Consider the following 15,302-nt stretch of genomic DNA (forward strand, 5'->3'; position numbering starts at 1 on the left):
GATGAAGGTGGACTTTAATTTACCATCTGCCATTAATATGGTCTTTCAGTATGTCTTGTCTCTGTGGCTCATGCTTGTGTTCATGACAGATCTTTTGTCTTATCTGTTGTTAGAAGAAGCATGAGGAAGATGGAGTTACGACAGACACAGCCACACTGCTGTCTCAGAGACACGAGAAGGACAGTGGTGTTGGGCGTACGGATGAGAGCACACGTAATGATGAGAGCTCAGAGCAAGAGAACCTCTGCGACGACCAGACCAGTGCCTCTACCACACTAGGCAGTCGCAGACGCTTGGCTTACAGCCAGGACACACTAGGCAGCAGCGACCTGCCCTTCAGCAGCGAGTCCTTCATCTCTGCAGACTATCATGATGCAGACTTCCTGGGCGAATTCCCGGCTGATGAATGTGAGCGATTCCGTGAGCTTCTGGAGCTCAAGTGCCAGGTGAGGAGTGGTGGCAGTGGTTGCCTCCAAGGTCTGAGCTGGCCCAATATTGGCTTAATCGGTGGGCAAGAGTTAATGGGAGCAGGAGAGGAAGGAGTGGACAAGGAGCTTGAGCTTCTCAATGAAGAGCTGCGCAGTATAGAGTTGGAGTGCCTGAACATTGTCCGGGCACATCGCATTCAGCAGCCATGGATGCTCCACAACAGCGGCTTCCGCAACTATAATACCAGCGTGGACGCTTCCCGGCGCCATGAGCTGGATGATATCAGCGAGCTGCCTGAGAAGTCGGATAAGGACAGTTCCAGTGCCTACAACACAGGTGAGAGCTGCCGCAGTACGCCACTTACCTTAGAGCTCTCACCTGACAATTCCCTCCGTCGCGCTAACGAAGCAGAAGCTTGCACAGGAGCCACATTGAGTTCCAACCCTAGAATCCAGAAACCCATGCTGTCGCCAGTCCAAGAAGTGTCCAGGAGTCGCCCCACAACTTCTGAAGAGACTGAAGCAGGGTCCCAACCCGAGGCCAAAGAGCGGAAACGCTCACCTTACAAACACGCCCACATCCCAGCACATGCCAGACACTACCAGAGCTACATGCAGCTAATCCAGCAGAAGTCAGCTGTGGAGTATGGGCAGAGCCAGATGAGCCTGGCCAGCATGTGCCCTCCTCCAGACCTCGAACCCAAGATGGAGTGGAAAGTCAAGATCCGCAGCGATGGTACCCGCTACATCACCAAGAGGCCAGTGAGGGATCGTCTGCTGAGGGAGCGTGCCCTGAGAATCAGAGAGGAACGCAGCGGTGGGATGACCACAGATGATGATGCAGTCAGCGAGCTCAAGATGGGTCGCTACTGGAGCAAAGAGGAGCGCAAGCAGCATGCCGTACGAGCCAAGGAGCAGCGGCAGCGACGCGAGTTCATGAAGCAGAGTCGCATGGACTGCCTCAAGGAGCAGCAGATTACCGACGACAAGAAGGAGCCCAACATCATCGAACTGAGCCACAAGAAGATGATGAAAAAGCGCAACAAGAAGATCTTCGACAACTGGATGACAATCCAGGAGCTGCTCACCCATGGCACCAAGTCACCGGATGGCACCAGAGTATACAACTCTCTGTTGTCTGTCACCACTGTGTGATCTCGGCTTTCTCTGCTGTACATAGGACACTACCAATATGGGGTAGGAAATCCTGCCTCGTTCAATGTGGCAATGTGTAAATAAGGATATAGGAATGCCTCTTCTGAAGGAAGCCATTTTGAGAGAAGATACACTGAGATGTTGGTTCTCGGAGAAGGACTAAGGATGTGTTTTGGAAAAAAAAAATGACCTGGATTTTCATACCCTCTCTAATGCTTTCTACTTTGTGCTTGCTTTTTTGAATACTATGTTATAAAGGAACTGTTCTAAACATGAGAACAGTGAAAAAGATTACATGCCATAAGTAAACAACTGCAAACATTTATTTTGTTTTCATTTAGTTTTTTTTTCCCTTTTACGCATCATGTTTATCAGTATTTTAATTATGATTCATACATCTTACTTATCAAAGTAATACAAAAAGTATTTAGCTCCAAGGTCAACACTAAGTACTACAGTAAGACAATTTTACATGTTTTAAAGTACGGTTATTTTACAGTTTCAAAGGGTGCTATTTTTTTCCTCAGTTTTATTATAAACAGCTATTGTGTGCCCCAGCTGTTCAGTCGGGCATAGAGTTACACATCATTTGAAAGCAAGTTTTCGATATCTTGGCCTGTACATTTGTTTGTGTTGTTGTTAAAAACATGCACTCTGTGATTTTCTTTTTGTTTTGACAACAAAATGGTGACCTCAGCATTGTTTCGCTGACATGATCTTCTTTTTTTTTTTTTTTTGAGTAAATTGACATGCAAAAACCTGTAATCTGAAGAAAAAAATTAAGATCACTTGGTTGGGTTTTGAATGCCATTGTAATCCAAAAGCATTTTGTATCTTTTTGTATAGGATTTCATGTATCAAAGGAGAAATAACACAGCCTAACAATCCTTAGTTAGCAACACAATTTGATGTCTTGTAAAATGAGAGAAATAATAAATTATTGTTTTATATTTGACAAGTTTGCTATTTTTTTGCTATTGTTCAAGGAATATCCTATTTACAGTTGTGCAGCTCTCACTGACTCATTGGGTGATTGCCTTTTCAATCCCCAGTGATGCCACAGCTATCCATGCCTGGCTTTGCTCCCTATGGATGGGTGCCCACACAGAAATAAAAAGGTATGGTAGAGGTACATTATTGTCACTGAAGTTATACAGTGTAAATGTACATTTAAAAGCTACAACAGTGGTTTCAAAGATGTTCAAAGTGTTCCCTAAAAGTACATTACATTCTCTTCTCCAGAAGAAGAGGTAAATATATGTAAGATTTCATTATAGAACTGTGTAAAATATAACAATACAAGTATTGGTGCGAAATGAAAATGCGGGGTATGAAATCAACACAACTTTAAATTCTACAATAATAATAATAGAATAAGGTAAATAATACATTCTGTTCCTTTTGACAGCAAAATGTACCATGACTGTGACAATTGTAGGGTTGCCCTGCTACTCCTTCTTAACCACAGAATAATGCTAGTCAAAGACATCATCTGCTAACACACAAAACAGAATTGGGCAGTAAGTGTTCTCCACCAAGTGTCCAATGGTGTTTAAGAAATGCCTCAGGTCATGGCACTGTGTGATTTGCAGAGACCGAAACAAGAGAACAGTCAGTTGAGACAAATAGTATCAAGGAGAATGAAATAAAACTGAATAAATGTTTATAAAGCCCTTTTCCATTAGCCTGATAACTGCTATTGTCAAGTCTTCATGTGAAAATCAATACTAAATTTATTCCTAGATTAAGGAATTCTAACCACTGAAGTGGTGCAAGGAATATCCTGCTAACATCTCCACACCTGACTGAGCACTTGACCCTACAGCTGGTGACCTCACAGCCTCCATTTCAGCTTGATTGACCCTAAGTGTGTAAATCTGAGCTGCTGCACTTGGGTCACTGGAGAGACCTCCATCACGTTCATCCCTGAGAAGCTAGAGCTGCAGCTGCACTGAGTTGTTCGTCCAGCTGTTAGCCGAAATCTTCTGTGGAATGTTCTTGAGAAGAACTCGATGATTTTAAAGGCTTTCCCAAATGATGTAGTCAAATATAGCATAACATCTACAACCACCACACAGAGTCAACAGCAATTCATAATGTTTTCATATCATTAAGCCTTCGGAACCAAAGCGCATTTGTAAAATTATTATATTTATGATGCTACATGAACCGTGATAGTTTGTGATTGTTAGATATTGTATTTTGCAATAATTGCTATTTCTTTACAGACCTCTGAGGCCTCCTGGGCATTTGGAACAATGTTATTATAAAAAGATTAATTCTTAATTAAAATTTCTACATCTGATTGCATTTTAAAGGCGCCAATGAAAAGAAAACTATTTATCTTGGCAAAGCAGAATAAGACTTTGGTTCATGGAAATAACACACTGTAAACCTCAGACACTGTTGCCTCCTCCTTCAAGTGCACATGCTGCATCAGAAAAGAAAGAGCTGTACATTGGGCCAAATGCAAAATTCCAAACATAACATTTCCAATTGTGGTACTATTTCTACGTGTTTTTGCAGACAACATAGTGATATAATATGTATAAACTCATAAGACCATCACCTACTTGCAGATATCAGGAGACAGTGATATAATATGTGGGGTTAAGGGAGATAACTGACTTTTTGAATCCCCTCACTTAGAAGTGGTAGGAGCACTGATGTTTAAGTAGTAAAAATGCCAGCTAACATTAGCCAAGGTAACTCAATGTTATCTGTCTGGTTTAGGGTCCATACACCTGAAATGGAACACCACTGGGTTAGCATACAGATAATTTAACTAGAAAAGCAACAATGAACATAAAAAGCAGATCTGTAGTGCAATCACAGTACAAATGTAGAACTTCAACCCAACTCTTCTAACATGGCTGACTGCCAAGTTCCACTATACAGTGAAGTAGCACTCACAGTATGTCATGCTGTGTTTTATACTACATTATCTGTTCTGTGTAGCCTTACTGAACTTCTGGATAAAGTTTGATCGAAGTGTACATTGAGTTATGAGAAATTCTGGGGATATATTTTCACAAAAGTTTGGGTGACTATTAATTACTTGTGTTTCATTACAGCATTATTTTTATAACACTTGTACCAAATTAAAAAATCTGTGTTTGAAGATCTAATGTGACTTGGCTGACTGAATATCAGAGATAAGCAAAAATGTGTGTACACTGATTATTGTGCAGACCAGTTACTTGAAGAAAATTTTTGTAACTAGCTTGTTTTGCTAGCTCACTTACTGCTTGTACAGGTTCCCTGTTCATTTGCATACAGGTTTCCTGTCTTCTGACATTTGTAAAAAAAATCACATTTGTAAAACTGTTAGCATTGTGAGTAATAGAGGTCTGTCTATGAATCTGTGTGACTTTAAGGCAGTGAGTAGTGAGTATGCTAATCAGAGAGACAAAGTGGAGGCTTTTCTTCAGTGTCCACTGGAATGTAATTGATTGCTCTTCTACAGGGCTGACATAGAGCAGTGCATGTGATTTATGTCCCCAGAGGAGGTTTCTCTCTCTCTCTTTCTCTCTCTCTCTCTTTCTCTCTCTCTCTCTTTCTCTCTCTCTCTCTCTCTCTCTCTCTCTCTCTGTCTCTCTCTCTCTCTCACACACACACACACACACACATGGTCCTTTAATAGGAGATAACAGCATGCTATGCAAGGCAAACATGTAGCCATCCGTAATCAATTCCGCAGTGGCCCTTCCTCCCGATGCAGGTGGAGATTGCTTTGATGGCGCTCTCCAGTTTGTCGCTCCTGGTTTATTTTCTTTTTGGAGATGAATTAAAGCGGGCAGCGTGGGAAGGCCGAGCTGGGAGCTTGTCTCATTTGTTTAAATGCCACGGCAGAAGAATGGATGAGGCTTGCGAGCACACTGGCCACTGACCGATAAGGCCTGTGTTTGGCTTTCTTGGCACATGTTCAGGAGACGAGGCTGAGAAGCTATTTTTATTTCTTAGTGAGAAAGCCTCAAAAAGACAGCTCTTGTTTCTCAGGTAGACAGCAGTATATTTGATTCAGGTGTGGTACATTTTCTTGATCTATTATTATTGATTTAAGTTCCACATATATATAGTATATTAAATATATTTAAATTTCATGTTTTTATTTAAAAAAAATATTAATTTGTTAATTCATATTTATTTATGAATTAACTTAAAATGATATTAATTTCAATCAAATATATCTAGCAAATCTATCTGCCAAAATAATAATATTCACCATATTCTGTACCTGTTTTATGACAATGTTGTCTAACATTTAGGCTCATTTATGTTTCAACTTTACTTAAATAATTACATGGTTTTGTTAAAATGAGGCACAGTAGATAGTGTCGCCATCACACAGCTCCAGGGTCCTTCCAGGTGGCTTCAAGTCCCGCTCCGGGCGACTGTCTGTGAGGAGTTTGGTGTGTTCTCCCCATGTCCGCATGGGTTTCCTCCGGGTGGACACTTTTGAGCCGCAAATCCACCTACCAACATGTGTTTTTGGACTGTGGGAGGAAACCGGAGCACCCGGATGAAACCCACGCAGACACAGAGAGAACACACCACACTCCTCGCAGACAGTCACCCGGAGGAAACCCACGCTGACACAGGGAGAACACACCACACTCCTCGCAGACAGTCACCCGGAGGAAACCCACGCAGACACAGGGAGAACACACCACACTCCTCACAGACAGTCACCCAGAGGAAACCCACGCAGACACAGAGAGAACACACCACACTCCTCGCAGACAGTCACCCAGAGGAAACCCACGCAGACACAGAGAGAACACACCACACTCCTCGCAGACAGTCACCCAGAGGAAACCCACGCAGACACAGAGAGAACACACCACACTCCTCGCAGACAGTCACCCGGAGGAAACCCACGCTGACACAGGGAGAACACACCACACTCCTCGCAGACAGTCACCCGGAGGAAACCCACGCAGACACAGGGAGAACACACCACACTCCTCACAGACAGTCACCCAGAGGAAACCCACGCAGACACAGAGAGAACACACCACACTCCTCGCAGACAGTCACCCAGAGGAAACCCACGCAGACACAGGGAGAACACACCACACTCCTCACAGACAGTCACCCGGAACAGGACTCAAACCCACAACCTCCATGTCCCTGGAGCAGTGACATGATAACATGAAAATACTAATAACAGATAATTTTGGCAACTATAATTGATATAAAATTTTCATACCATTTCATGTCTAGTTGCGTTTCATATAATTTCATGACAACAACATTACAATTCAGGGTAATAATGTCCTGAAGGAATTTGGTTATAAAGCTGTATGATAACCGGGTAAACCCTATGTAAATGGGTTACCTGTGTCTTGCCTTTTCAGTGGACAGCAAGTTCGATACCAGTGATACATGTGCATGGGAAAAATGTTTTGCTATAATGTCGCAAAACTTTCAAAGGACCCATGACTAATTGTGTGCATTTTTTTTAAAGCAAACAAACAAACAATTACAGCTAGAATCATTGGCGATATAGTGCTATTTTCTGGACAAACTCATTACAGTTCTCATTTCCCACTAATTTTGCAGCTGTTAAAGTCTGTTTATTAGTAAATGAAATATTGAAAAGGCGCACATATGCATTAATGATCATGATCATCACAGCTGCTCTTTCCAGTATTTTACACTATTAATTCATTACAAACTTGAAATTGAAAATGATGAGTTACGCTTGATTTTAAAAAGAAATCATGTTTAGTTTTCTCATCAAACTGATTAAGTCAGGTTTTAAATTAATCAAACTCAGCTTCTTGCTCGGCAAAGTGTAAATTACATTTTGGGAGAAAATAAAAACACTTCAAGCTGCAGGGGATCTCATTTCCACAAATTTAAATTGGGCTCTTGTGTCAAAACAATGTGATCTAAAGTGAATTAAGAGCTCAAGGTGTTTTGCCTCATCCTAGAGTTGAAGTGAGAAAGCGGAGAAATCAATAACGGACGTAGGAGTCGGTGAGGTGGTTGAAGGGTTGCTGGAGGGTGGAGATCTGTGCTCACTGAGAATGAAGATAATTAATGGTCTCACAAGAGAGAACCCCAACCACAACAAAGACTAAAGCTCTCAGTGTTCTCTGCTAATGTCATAGTGCCCGAATCGAACGGTTGTAGAAAATGCTGCTTGATTTTATTTGAATATCTACAAAGTGGTGATTATTTAGACTGGGGAATGTTAGCATATTGGATTCCACCGTTTTGATAAATATGAAATTCATTTGAGTTTAATGGAGGAGAAATTATTGTACCAGTCCCCTACACACTTTTTTTCTGCTGATCCAGGTGATGGAACTGGCAACCTTTTAATCTTAAGCCCTCTTCTCTAACCTTTAGACCATGCTGCTTGGAGGGCTGTCCAAACCTTTCAGCCTGCATGTGGTCTTCAGTTCATAAAATCATCCAAATTAGAGGCTTGCTGTTTTTCTTTCCAAGAACAGGCTTTCAATCATGAAACATCACACACTCATTCCCGCAGCAGGAAATCTAAGATCCCTTTAGGAATTGCTGGAGGAAAGCTGTGATGTCAGATTTTTTATGTTAGCAAGCCTCAAAAACAAATGCGCTTACATTTTACATCACTTTGCCTCAGTCGCAAGCTGAAATCAGAAACAGGACAATTAGCATATTCATGACTCTCGTGGTTTCAGATATAAAAGCTGAAGATTTGGGATCTTCAGTGTGCCGCGGTGTTTCTTGCCAAGTCGTAAATTAGGGAACACTGCTACAATTCCACAGAGCCACGGGGCCATTGGAATTCATCACAGAAATGGGGGAACAGTAAAATCCTGTTGATGTAAAATCTCATAAATGGCACAATCAAAGGCAAGTGCTTGGTGTATTGAATGAGGGACCTGCATTAAAGCCTGTTATCAAGAAAATGCAGGAAACCTAGTATCAATCGACCAAGATTTATGATCAGAACATGCAACAAAGAGGACTCTTTTGATTAAATGCCATACAAAGCATCCAGGGAACTTCCAACTTGTTAACCTGAGAGCTAAGACGCTGAATGTCCTCAATTCAATCAAAATCTGTGCTTCCCAGCTGCCCATCACTTCACATCCATGAATTCTGAGTGGTGACATTTCAATACACTTACAGTGATATCATTTATGGGAGTCTGCTATGTGTCTGAGCATTAAATCATCTCCAAAGTAGGCCAGTAATAACCAGAGGCAGAGATGTTTAATCTGGATTTAGAGAGACAGCACCTTGAAGATTAAGTGCCCTCTCATAGTGAAGAGGGTCTGTATACTGAATTTAAAATGGTTTCAGATTATTGCAAAGAATCTTCCAGAGTTTTCCCCTTTTCCTGTTTTTCAATGCTTTCCAAACACATTCACTCTTTTCATCATGGTTTTCTTAATAACATACAGTAACCTTACACCTATGGTCTGGAATGGACAGGACTGCAAACATGAGGAAAATAAGATTCCAAAACCAAGCTATAGCAAAACTAGAACTCCTAACAACCATGTAAGAACATGCTGTGGTCCTGTGGCGTCCTGACCATTGTGAAATGAGGTAAACAAAGCATGCAGAGCAACAAAGTCCGTAATTGTAGAACTGTAAAGTGCTTCTTATTCATTAATTCATTCATTATCTGTAAGCACTTATCCAGTTCAGGATCGCAGTGGGTCCAGGGCGCAAGGCGGGAATACACCCTGGAGGGGGCGCCAGTCCTTCACAGGGCAACACACACACTCACACTTACGGACACTTTGAGGCACCAATCCACCTACCAACGTGTGTTTTTGGACTGTAGGAGGAAACCGGCGCACCCGGAGGAAACCCACGCGGACACAGGGAGAACATACCACACTCCTCACAGACAGTCACCCGGAGGAAACCCACGCAGAAACAGGGAGAACACACCACACTCCTCAGAGACAGACACCCTGAGGAAACCCACACAAACACAGAGAGAACACACCACACTCCTCACAGACAGTCACCCGGAGGAAACCCACGCAGACACAGGGAGAACACACCACACTCCTCACAGACAGACACCTGGAGGAAACCCACACAAACACAGAGAGAACTCACCACACTCCTCACAGTCAGTCACCCGGAGGAAACCCACGCAGACACAGAGAGAACACACCACACTCCTCACAGACAGTCACCCGAAGGAAACCCACGCAGACACAGGGAGAACACACCAAACTCCTCACAGTCACCCAGAGGAAACCCATGCAGACACAGTGCGAACACACCACACTCCTCACAGACAGTCACCTGGAGGAAACCCTCGCAGACACAGGGAGAACACACCACACTCCTCACAGACAGTCACCCGGAGGAAACCCTCGCAGACACAGGGAGAACACACCACACTCCTCACAGACAGTCACCCGGAGGAAACCCTCGCAGACACAGGGAGAACACACCACACTCCTCACAGACAGACACCTGGAGGAAACCCACACAAACACAGAGAGAACTCACCACACTCCTCACAGTCAGTCACCCGGAGGAAACCCACGCAGACACAGAGAGAACACACCACACTCCTCACAGACAGTCACCCGAAGGAAACCCACGCAGACACAGGGAGAACACACCAAACTCCTCACAGTCACCCAGAGGAAACCCATGCAGACACAGTGCGAACACACCACACTCCTCACAGACAGTCACCTGGAGGAAACCCTCGCAGACACAGGGAGAACACACCACACTCCTCACAGACAGTCACCCGGAGGAAACCCTCGCAGACACAGGGAGAACACACCACACTCCTCACAGACAGTCACCCGGAGGAAACCCTCGCAGACACAGGGAGAACACACCACACTCCTCACAGACAGTCACCCGGAGGAAACCCACACAAACATAGAGAGAACACACCACACTCCTCACAGTCAGTCACCCGGAGGAAACCCACGCAGACACAGGGAGAACACACCACACTCCTCACAGACAGTCACCCGGAGGAAACCCTCGCAGACACAGGGAGAACACACCACACTCCTCACAGACAGTCACCCGGAGCAGGACTCGAACCCACAACCTCCAAGTCCCTGGAGCTGTGTGACTGTGACACCTAACTGCTGCACCACCATGCCACCTCTTTATGATCAGTGGAGCTGAAAAAAAAATGGATGATGAGTGTTGCAACAAGATGTAAATTTAATGTTTGTCTGATTGGTGTAGAATACTTAAAGGTGCCACAAAGGGTTTAGGTGTAAACGTGGGCCGTTTACACCTAATCAATATCAATGAATCTCTGTTGAACAGTGCAGGTAATAAGGGATGTCCTTAGTGTGTTGATGCACTAGACCTTGCCCAAGTACTCGATTAAACATTTAGCAGCATTCACCACATATTTATTGTTCTGTGAATTTCCACCCAATGGATTTGAGTATTGATCCGAGACGATCCACACTGGGTAAAAACAATCTTACCTTGGGTCTCTCATTTGGAAGAAGTGCCAGAGCTATTTTATATGCTCTTTTATTCTGAGCTGAAGGTCAGGACAAGATCAACATTTGCCAAATACACAGCTGCAGTTTCTGAACAAAGCCTATCCAGAACAAAGCCTCAGTATCGTAACAGCTGGCCACATCGATATAATAAAATTAGAGTGGGAAGCTTTCAATGAAGGAAGAAGGAACCACAGTTCCTCCATTTTCTAATGTGGTGTTTGTGTGAAACACAGTTTAACTTGAAACATGTTCAAACAATGCAAGACATTTCATATGCTCACACCTAAGATCAGATCTTATTAGAGCATCTCTTATAATTAGTGAATTCATTTATTCAAGATGCACCCACTGTGGACACAGACACTTTTGTTTGCAGCTGTGCTTAAAGGCAGGCGTAAGGATTGAGACTAATGGCATTTTCCCAACAGGCAGTGTAGTATGGTACGGTTCTGTTATAAAAGGTAATATGATGCAGGTAGCATAAGCAATGAGACAAACACTTAGGGCACCTGGAATTGTAGACACCTAGAAGGTATCACAGCGGTCCATGTGACATCACTGTAAATAGTAACCACCATTTTTAGGACATACACATTACATCTGAGGACATACTCATTGGGCTGTGTCCTAAATAGCATCTACACCCTACATATTGTACTTTGCAGATTATCAAACAAAGATAACTACTCTGAAAGAGTGCACTGGTTTGACAGTGGGATGTCAAGATTATAGATTATCGTTACACTTATATAGCACCTTTCTAGATACCCAAGGACGCTTTACAATCTACACTGCTCAGAACGCTCAATTCACACACACACACTGGCGAGAAATGGCAGCCAAATGCGCACAGCGTACTCTCGACCAGAAATGACCGTCCACCTGGAGGACTGAATCGGGCACTAGGATTTCACCCAGGACAGAGCGCCAATCCATATCTGGGCACACACACATATTACAGAAGCCAATTCACCTACCCTCCATGTTTTTGGACTGTGGGAGGAAACCGGAGACCACGGAGGAAACCCACGCAGACACGGGGAGAACATGGAAACTCCACCCAGATGGGACTAGAACCCAAGATCCCAGCGCTGGGAGGCGAACGTGCTATTTTATTATTTTATGACATACACTATGCACTACATAGGGTGTAGGAAGAGATTCAGCCTCAGTTTCACCACAGCATGGAAATATCACTGATAAAATCATATTTTCAACAAAAAAAATAAATAATTAAAAAATTATTTTATAAAAAAAAATGTAACATTAAAACATTATCCTCCATTAATCTGGTCCACTCTCAGAGCACAGGGTGAGCACTGTCAGATTATTTTCCCTGTGGTAATGTTTACTCACCATTCATGTGTTATATTTTTATGCATTTATTTATTTATGTATTTATTTATTTATTTTTTTGGACTGAACATGGCTCTGCGCCCCAGTTCTCACAGATCAGCAGAGCTTTCCTTGTGGCACCTCTGGCTCTCACTGAAGGTTTTTCAAACCTCTTCAAAACACCATGGGTTAATGTCACAAGCCGTCATTGTGAGTCGGACAAAAACAATTGTGACTGATGTTGTACCTTCGAAATTTTACAGGTGCCTAATTTGTACAGGAGCTATGCATTTTGTGGTAAGTCTCTCTTTCTATCAATAGGTGTGATTCAGAACTAACATCCATCATTTGAGCTTGGCCTCATTAATGTTCCCAAAGATCGACGGCATCACAGAATCTTCAGAGAAAACATCTGCTGCAGTGCCTTTTCCAGAAGAACAGAGGATATTATTGCACACTGCACATTAATATCCAATATAAAATATAAAGCTCAAATATAAAGTTGCTCCAATCATCAGCTTCACCTCCGCTTCACCGTCAGAGTCTGGTTTATAAAGTTAGTTTTTACCAGCTCTGGGCTTGTGGTCAGTAACAAGAGCACATAGATAACAATTACAGTTATAAAAGCAGCTTGTATATAACCTGTAGGGTAACAGAGGGGGATCTAAGAGTTAGTGAATGTTAATATCAGCTGTGCCCCATTTTGGGGCGATATGGGACAGGTGGGGTGCGGAAATTCCCCTTCGTCTGAGGTGGGGAATGATAGGAAATGTTTGAGGTACAGTGCTCTAGCTCTACTCTTATATGCTTATTTACTCTCATGTTTCTCTCTCTCTCTGTGTTTGTGTGTAATAATACACTATTCCTGATGTTTCAGGAAGAGTAGAGAGTTCTGTAAAAGACATTAAATTACACAGATTATTTATTTTTATTAAAGTGAGTTGTGGCAGGTTTCTACTCACAGTAAAAGTATGTGAAGCTCAGTGGTGTGGTCTCATTAAGAGGAACACCTGCAGGTGATTAGTCAGGCTTTAAAAAGCTGTCTGTGTGCCGAGGTCATTATCAGTGGAGCACAGCGCTAACACTTTTTAAAAACAAATTATAAACTTTAAATCAGCAGACAGTGAAAACGTAGGAGACATAGGACAACAGCACACACTGGTACTGTAAGAAAGCACAGACTAGTCTAATTAAAGGTGTATGCAAACTTCAGCAGTGACTTGTTTTGGATTGCCTCCTCTGGTTCGTCAAATATTTACCTCCTCCTTGCATGTTTATTTAGAGCTGTTTTGTGTTTTGTTAGTTTTATGATTGGCACTGGGTTTTATGATAACAAGATTGTGTGTGTGTGAGAGAGAGGGAGAGGGTGAGTGAGTGACTGGGCGAGTGTGGTATCTTGTGATGGACTGGCACCCTGGCCGGGGGTGTTCTGACAAGTGGTGGGCATTCTGGTGCTGACTGCTGTCTTCTTCTCCAGGTGGAAGCTGCGTATTGTGTTATTGGAGGTAACTCCCTAATTTCCCAAAGAATGTAACGGTGTGTTCCTAGTCAGCTGCCTTATTAGTCACTGTACGTTAGCAGCCGTTTAAGTAGTGAGCATACCACCCTACTTTCAGCCTCATGAGGGGTTTCTACTGTAGTTAGACAGTGATGGGTTACCAGTCTTTCCTGCTCACATTGTCTCACCAGTGTTTACACGGATTTGTTCCTGCAGTAATGTGGCTGATTTGGTTAATCATATTGGCTCTGGAGGAACAGGAATGGACATGTGTGTTTGCCACTCTGAAACCAAGCTTTCTTCTAAACACTATAAAAACAACTGTCAACACTTTCAGCCGTCTTCAAAATAATAGTTTTAAGGTGCAGCCCCGTAGCTGAGAAAGCATCCAACACTCGCTTAAAATGACACCATAATTAAGGTAGCAGCCAAATATTTCTCTGTTGTGTCTCCAGTGTCGACCCGAGGAGGATGGGTTCCCCGTATGAGTCTTGGTTCCTTCCCAGGTTTCTTCCTCGTGTGCTGAGGAAGTTTTTCCTTGCCACTGTTGCCCCTGGCTCGCCCCTGGATCTCTGTAAAGCTGTTTTGTGACGACTTTTTGTTGTGAAAAGCGCTATATAAAAATAAAATTTGATTTGATATTTCTTTATCTCAGAATTGGAAAATGGGGTATTTGTTGGGAGCATCTATATAATATTGTAAAATACTATGCAGGAAACAAACAAAGAGTTGGGACACACCCAGTGTGTCTTTTTTTTTTTTTTTTTTTTTAAGTTTCAGAGCATGTGCTGTGGTTTTCATATGATGTTCATGTGGTCTGGAACACATGACAGTTTCTCTCTGTCGGGTAAATAAAATGAGTGAGTTATGCTCTTTGCAACTTTGTGGTATAGACATTGTGACGCCTGGTTCCTATCACAACCACCTTGTTACAGTTTAGCTGTCCATCCTTGAAGAAATTCAGTGGAATTCTCCTACAGGACAAATTCAGTGCCTTCAGTATGCAAATATATTTGTTGATGTAAACAGCAGGAGGTTGGATGATGGGATATAAATCAACATGCTCATGTATTCACCCTGCATATAAACACTGACAGTAGCTCATTACAAAATGTCAGAGCAGACTGAGACTGAGGGCACTTCTGTAAATGACAAGTCCCAGCTCCACCCCTCAGTCTCCATGATCCTGTCACATTACTGATGGATGATTCTGATGGTAACCACCTCCCTCCAAATAATGACAAGCAACAAATACAAGTAATTTGTCTCAGGCCCCATCCACATGGATCCATTTCTTTTTCGAAAGTGAGATTTTCCTCTCTCTGTTTTGAAAATATCCCGGTCCACAGAGGTGTTGATCCCAAATCACTTCATCCTCCCTATGTAGTGCACTACACAAGTGGTGAAATTACTGAACCTAGATGTAAT

At 42.8% G+C, this 15,302-nt stretch overlaps 1 protein-coding gene across 1 annotated transcript in view; it reads left to right on the forward strand.

Annotated features, from left to right (window-relative positions):
- pdzrn3b (PDZ domain containing RING finger 3b) overlaps positions 1 to 2,504 on the forward strand; it is a 137,513-nt gene extending 135,009 nt beyond the window's left edge. Inside the window, exon 10 of the mRNA XM_066664232.1 lies at positions 114 to 2,504. Coding sequence (XP_066520329.1) covers positions 114 to 1,583 — 1,470 coding nt within the window. The 3' untranslated portion in view covers positions 1,584 to 2,504. The remainder of the gene's footprint in view (positions 1 to 113) is intronic.
- The last annotated feature ends 12,798 nt before the right edge of the window (positions 2,505 to 15,302 follow it).

The sequence above is a fragment of the Hoplias malabaricus genome, chromosome 3 (assembly GCF_029633855.1).
Source record: "Hoplias malabaricus isolate fHopMal1 chromosome 3, fHopMal1.hap1, whole genome shotgun sequence".
NCBI lineage: Eukaryota > Metazoa > Chordata > Actinopteri > Characiformes > Erythrinidae > Hoplias > Hoplias malabaricus.